Source organism: Lepisosteus platostomus, chromosome 27 (assembly GCF_059453375.1).
Source record: "Lepisosteus platostomus isolate fLepPlt1 chromosome 27, fLepPlt1.hap1, whole genome shotgun sequence".
NCBI lineage: Eukaryota > Metazoa > Chordata > Actinopteri > Semionotiformes > Lepisosteidae > Lepisosteus > Lepisosteus platostomus.
The window spans coordinates 9,405,139-9,412,173 of NC_142637.1; the positions used below are offsets into that span (position 1 = coordinate 9,405,139).

The window sequence follows — 7,035 nt, forward strand, 5'->3', positions numbered from 1 at the left end:
GTGAACTCTTCTTAGGATAGTCTTCTTCTACTTCACACCCGAAGAAGGCTCCACAGCTGAAATGTTGTGGGTCTTTTCTTCACTTTTCAGCAGGAATAAACCTTTACTTGTTCCTTTGCAGCCTACGCATGCTGATGCAGCTCCCTACTGGAACTATCTATATAATTATACTATGCTTTTTAACAGTAAGATTCTTCAATGCATCATATAAATAAAAAGGAACTAGTCAAGTATATAAATAAAAAAGAGAGGGTACGATATTAACAAACACGATTTTCTTTATTACAACTCGGTAAATGCAATTAATGCAAAAAAAGTAATCACAACCCTTAATGAAGAACAATGTTATTGTGTTTTCCTATAGATCAGAGGTCTGCACCTGTGGGGAACAACCATATTCCATATGTAGTTGATCAAGTGTCTTCACTCCAGGGGTTAAAGGTCACGTTCATCTGGATTAATGAAATCAGAGGTTTAATTAGGTGATTAAGGAGCTGGGCTGGTACAAGGCCCAGAGCCCCCTGCTCCATAGAGCTGGGGCTGGGATAGCATCTCATTCAGGATGATTCACAGGAGGCTGGGATCTCCCATTTCCAGCACTGCCCTGCGCCCCCTACAGGCCAGACCTGAATACTGACTGTAGTGATCCTTCGGGCAATAAATAAAACCTAAAAAAAATTCTTAGAAATACATTACAAAACAGAAAAGCTTCCAAGTGTATGTACAGCTTATATACATTTCTGAGACCAAACATTCTAAAAACGTATTTTAAAAACATTTATTAATGAGTCCTAGCCGTTAAAACTTTGTCAGCAATGGAGGGGGGGCAGATAGGAAAGAGGATACCAGTGGACATTAAGATCTGGAGGCACATCTTTACATAGAGAGTGGGGGGTGCCTGGAGCAAACTGCCTGGTCGTGCTACACCAGCAGACTCCCCGGGATCCTTTGGTAAAAGTCTGGGATCAGTGAGCTACTGGGGCTGAGTGGGGCTCCTCCCGTCTCTACCTGGGGCTCCTGCTAGGTGCTCTGGTCGGATTCACAGCAGTTCCTGCCTCCTCGTCCAGCTGCTAGGGAAAGGCAGGAGCCCCTGTGCTGTCAGGGGTCTCGTCTTGCACAGCGCTGGCTGTCTGCAGGAGAGCGGATCTGCGGCGCCAGGCTGCCTGCCGGCCCGCCTGTGACGCTCTGTGTCGGTGCGGGGAGGCGCGGTGCTGTAGGGGCAGGGAGCAAGAGCACGCTGGGCCGCCCGGTCGGTCTCGGTACAGAACCCCGGTAGGACCCCGAACGTGGGGCTCTGTCTGCGCTCGCTGAGGTCGCCGGAGCCGAGGGGCATTTTCGGGGCGCCCTCTCAGAGCTTGCCGAGGTTTGGGGGGAGTGCGCTGGCCTTGACGAGCACCGCTGACAGCAGCATGCCGGGGGGCGGGGCCGTGTCCAGACCTGGGGGCGGGGCCTTCTGCTGTGTGCCCCTCCCCTCTCCTCCCCCGGCCCCGCCCCCAGCCCCGCCCCCGGACCCACTGTAGCGGCTGTGGCTGTTCTCCACGGTGGGGGCCGGCGTGCCGTTGGCCGGCCTGGCGGTCTCCTCGGGGCCCAGGCCGCAGGTGGGGCCGCAGGACAGCAGGCGGCAGAAGGCGCCCCGCATCTCGCGGCTGGACAGGGTGTAGATGAGCGGGTTGAGGGCCGAGTTGAGCACCGCCAGCCCGATGAACCAGTGCTCCATGTACAGCACCGGGCAGCGCGCGGGCCCGCAGGCCACGTCCAGCATGAGCAGCACGAAGAGCGGCGCCCAGCAGCACACGAAGACACCCAGCACGATGACCACGGTGCGCAGCAGGGCCAGCGCGTGCTCCGACGGGCCGGCCCGGCCGCCCAGGCGCCGCCCGCTGGAGGTGACCAGCCGGTAGATGCGGATGTAGAGGATGACGATGGCGCAGAGCAGCGCGCTGAAGACGCTGATGCAGAACGCCACGTAGCTCCGGGCGTACAGCGGCAGCACGGTGGAGCAGGCGGGCAGGCGGCCCAGGCAGTTCCAGCCGGCGCTGGGCAGGGCGCCGAGCAGCACCGCCACCGCCCAGCAGGCGCCCAGCAGCAGCGGGAGCCGGCCGCGCTTGGAGGCGTCGTGGGGCCTGAGGTTGACCATGGTCATGTGGCGCTCGATGCCGATGGCCAGGAGGCTGAAGGTGGAGGCGCTCAGGGCCACGAACATACTGCCCTCGCGCGCCAGCCACAGGCCGGGCGACAGGAAGAAGGTGCGTTGGCCCGAGGTGAAGAAGTTGACCACGTAGGCCACGCCCGCCAGCAGGTCGCACAGCGCCAGGTTCCCGATCAGGAAGTACGTGCGGCTGTGCAGCTTCCTGTTCCTCCAGATGGCCAGCAGCACCAGCAGGTTCTCCAGCACGATGCAGAGGCAGAAGAGCAGCAGCAGCGCCGTCTTCCAGGCGCCCGCGCCCCGCCCGCGCCCCCACTTGCCCGAGTGGTTGTAGTGCCGCACGATGACCTCGTTCATGCCCGGCTGCACCTCCGCCGGGTCCATGCTGCCGGGGGAGGAGGGCGGCTGCAGTTCCGCCCTCAAACACACGGGGGCGCCCGAGCCTCGCTCAGTGACGCCGCCGGCCGACACATACTGAGACTCCCTGGGGAACAGAGAGAATGTACAGATACAGGCCATGCAAAACGTAGGAATGTTTTCTTTTTGTTGCTTAACTGTCTCGCTTCCTGCAGGCGCTCACACTGTGAAATAAGTATCTGAGACTAGAATCCATCCCGGGTCTCGAGTCGTTGTAGACCGGAGGCGGACTCGAACCCGGGTCTCCAGCGCGCCGCTGCCTTCCCGAACAGCTTTCTCGTATAAAATGAAGATACAGCGCACGTCTGTAGCGCGCTCGTAATTTGAGGGTTTGATATTTAATTGTCGCGCCTCGAGCGTGGTCGTATTTCCGCCTGTGTCGCTCCGCGGTGCAGCTCGTGGGCAGCCCAGAGTGGAAGAGGACAGTCTACACGACCGCAGATTAACCGATTAGATTCACGGATGAACCACAAATTTAAGTTAAAATCAAGTTAATAACGGCAGTTTAGTTATCGCTTCTTGGATGAAAAAATACCATCATCCTCACTGTCCTCCCGACAGAGCAGCGAGACAGAAAGCGAGTCGCACCCCGCTGTAAGCGTGTCGGGGTGGGACACTCGGAGCGCGCAGAGTGGGGCTCGGCTCCCCGCCTAGTACAGCCCAAAACACGCAGAAGCGGACATTTTGCCCGTTTCCGACGGGGTTCCCGGCAGCACCGCGTTGCCTCGCGGCTCAGCCGCACGCCTCGCGCTCCTGTCCCGTTTGGCTGCGGGTCACGGGCTGCCGCGTGTCCGGTCTCGCGGAGCTCGCGCGGGGCTGTGGTCTGCGGGCTGGTTCAGGGGTGTCCGAACCGAGCCGAATCCCGGGGGTCGAGTCGAACCTCTCGAACCTCAGAGCGCGGATCTCCAAGGAGACAAGGTGCGAACATCCTCCAGACTCGGAGGACAGGGAGACAGGGAGTCTTGGGGATGGAAAAGATTCGTAAGGGAGCAAATTGAACTGTCATCACGCCCTGTCGGTTTGTCATACAAGCTACAGGCTGGGCTCTTCTCATTATTATTATTATTGCCAAAGCTCAGGTCAAGCTTGACCGACAAAGCGACGTGGCCGGGATTTAAGTTTTTTTCTCTAATGAGAACAGACATTGAATTTCAGCGGACATAAAATTAATCGCGTTTCATCGTGTCGCCTTCAAGGGTTTAGACGATTTACTGGGAATAGTGTCGCTTTGTGGTATCATCTGCGCTTTATTTTTATGAGCGTGTGGTCACCGTCGCCCGGGCTCCGAGAGCTGCAGCTCCTGCACGGCGCAGACACGCACCTGACCTGTTGAGTCAGGACTCGCAGAGCAGGGAAACTTTCACACCCTCGGAGAGCGCCTGTCTCTGCGCGCACGCTTCAGTGCCCAGTCGCTAGCATACAGCTGTGTATCGATATGTAGCGATTTGTGTCGATCGCCTCAGTGCACTGGACCACAGCCTGGACTTACCGGAGTTCGTGCCCTAGAGAGGTGGTGTCGGTACCGGAGCCGTCTGTCTCCACACGGGTCAGAGCGAGCGCGCGTTCCTGTCTCACATCGCTGTCTTCGTCTTTCCCAGGAGCGGTGTCAAACACAGTCGCTCTCCCCTCTGTCTCTCTCGGGTGTTTTTTTTCCCCCCAGTTCCGACTTGTCCAAGAGATTCGGTGTGGCTGCGAAGTTCTGGAGACCAAACTTTTCCGTCCTCCCCTCCTCCGACAGCGGGGCGTGGCCAGGACCGCTCCGGCCAATCACAGCCGAGGGGGCGGGGCCCCGGCCCGAGCTGCTCCTGCAACAAACAAACGCTCTTGAAAGGACGTTAAAGGCCGGAGAAATTATTACATTTCTTCGAAAATGATTAACTAATGGAAAGAGGGGTATTATTAAGAACACGGAGAGTAGAACTGACAGGAAATAAACGCATACTCCAGATGACCGGCTGGGACGTTGGCAGCTGATGGGTCCAGAATCTCATCCAGCTGTTTCTGGAAGGACGGTATCTTCAGTAGGAGGGCGGGGTGTTCCACACTCCCATGACCCCTGGATGAGAAGCATCTCCTCTTCTCAATGCTGAAACCCTGAGGTTCATTTTCCTGGCGTGCTGTCCTGGGCCTGTGTTCTCAGTGGCCCAGTGTGAGCCGGCCTTGGGGGGTTGAGGGGCATGTGGGGTGGGGGGCAGGGCTGGTGATATGGGGTGACAACCTGGACGAGGTCTCAGGAACCTCCTTGAAGGGGGGGGGGTCTGTAAAACTGTTCCATCACACCAGAGCCTCATGTGTAGAACTGTGAGATACCATGCCTCCTCCTTCTTTGGCCGAGCTGGTGGAGATGGATCTGTCAGGAAATCGGTAGACCTTTCTAAGCATAGTGCACAGTGATGGTGTGTGTGTGTGTGTGTGTCAGGTGCTGAATCCACAGTGTGTGTGAGGTGAGTGTGTGTCTCAGGTGCTGAATCCACAGTGTGTGAGTGTGTGTGTGAGGTGAGTGTGTGTCTCAGGTGCTGAATCCACAGTGTGTGAGTGTGTGTGTGAGGTGAGTGTGTGTCTCAGGTGCTGAATCCACAGTGTGTGAGTGTGTGTCTCAGGTGCTGAATCCACAGTGTGTGAGTGTGTGTGTCAGGTGCTGAATCCACAGTGTGTGTGTGTGTGTGTGTGTCAGGTGCTGAATCCACAGTGTGTGAGTGTGTGTGTGAGGTGAGTGTGTGTGTCAGGTGCTGAATCCACAGTGTGTGAGTGTGTGTGTGAGGTGAGTGTGTGTGTCAGGTGCTGAATCCACAGTGTGTGAGTGTGTGTGTCAGGTGCTGAATCCACAGTGTGTGTGTGTGTGTGTGTGTCAGGTGCTGAATCCACAGTGTGTGAGTGTGTGTGTGTGACGTGAGTGTGTGTGTGTCAGGTGGCTGGGCTAGTCGCAGTGTGTGTCTGAGTGTGGTCACAGACCTCAGAGAGAGAGTCCAGGGGCTCAGGAGGGAGGACTCTGACACACACTAAAGACTGAAATACATGCATACTGACACACTGGACACACAAACGCACATATTGACACAGACAAACACACAGACGCACACCTGCACAGACACACAGGCTGCTCTCCTCACAACACAGCCTGTTCCTGCTCTCGATAGGATGTCTGTTTAAAAGACAGCTAAATGAGAAAACGAGAAACCAGGTCAGCTGGCACTGAGCGCGGAGTCCCTGACGTCCCTCTCCTTGCTCTTACACTCCTACATTCCCATGAAGCTCTTTCCCATCCGGAGCAGAGCAGCTTTGAGCTGAGAGCTGCTCACGAGTGGAACAAGCAGGGAAAATAAACACTGTGGTGGTTTTTCTAAATAAACCTGGCCTTCCCCAACAGCCGGCGATCACAGTGACCTTCCACACTGACCGCAGGGCCGGACCGCCCCCCGCCCCCGGGACAGGGCCTGTGCGAGGAAGAAGAGGAGAGGACGGGGAAAAGGATCCAGGGAATTTTCAAAGCTCTGCGCTCCGGAGACGAATTTGTCCCGGTCTCCTGAACGTCTGTCGTGAGCACTCGGTGGTGCCCCCAACAGGAGACACAAGCTGCTCTGGAGTGTGCGCGGAGCGTAGCGCACTGCTGTGGGCGTGCTGACCCCCGCGGGCTCCAGTGGGAACCCGCCGGCGGGAATCATCAGGGAAGCTTGTGGCCCCACAGCAACACCCACTGACAAGCAGGGATGAAGCTCCGGAGGATCTCTCCGAGTGTGCACTCCCCTCCAGGTTAGGGTGTGTGTTAAGAGCCTGCAGTTACAATTGAGTTTTGGGAGTGAATATGAAAATGACAAATCTCAACACTACAGGAAAAAGAGCTGTCTAAACAGGCTTCTCAGCCTGGCATGTTGCGCATTTAAAGTTACAGCCACAGACAGCTGGTGCACCCACACTGAGGTTAATCAGCGTGATAGCGCTGGCCCTGACCACTGATGCACGCACTGGTGCTCTGACCGGTGGTGGTGTACACAGAATATCTAGAATTGATCCCATCTGCGTGGAATGGTGTTCCATCTAACGCTCACAGCATATACACTAATGTTGCCGGTCAGTGTCAGCAATGCCCAGCTGAGCTCGGGTGAAACAGCTGTCTGCAGCTGCTAACTGCGACTTTAAATGTGCACAAGGGGCAGACTGAAAAGTTGTGAGACAGTTCCGTTTTCTGGAGCGTTGTGACAGGACGAGAGTTTGTTTCTACTCGTACCCAGAGCTCACGCTATCTGTCTGTGAACCTGGAGCCGACAGCAGGTTTGCTCAGCGGTAGGTGCAGTGTGTGGGATGCCCTGTTCATCACTGGGGCTGCCCTGCGCTGCAGTGTGAGCCCGAATATGGCGTCAGTGCTCTTGTGATCTGCAGATGTTTTGCCAGACCCTGGCAGCTGCCCCCAGTGTTTGTTCAGCGATAGTTGCTGGGATGCAGTGGCTGGGAGAGTGAGGGAGGCCATTTCCCTC

General features: G+C 56.6%; 1 protein-coding gene across 1 annotated transcript; it reads right to left on the reverse strand.

Moving 5' to 3' along the window:
* Positions 1 to 260: 260 nt before the first annotated feature.
* On the reverse strand, positions 261 to 4,317 carry s1pr3a (sphingosine-1-phosphate receptor 3a). Its single transcript, XM_088621695.1, has 2 exons — positions 4,053 to 4,317; positions 261 to 2,630 (listed from the first exon to the last, which is right to left on the reverse strand). Exon 2 carries the CDS (start codon positions 2,528 to 2,530, stop codon positions 1,349 to 1,351), a length of 1,182 nt encoding a protein of 393 aa, XP_088477821.1. The 5' UTR covers positions 2,531 to 2,630; positions 4,053 to 4,317; the 3' UTR covers positions 261 to 1,348.
* Between the last annotated feature and the right edge of the window lie 2,718 nt (positions 4,318 to 7,035).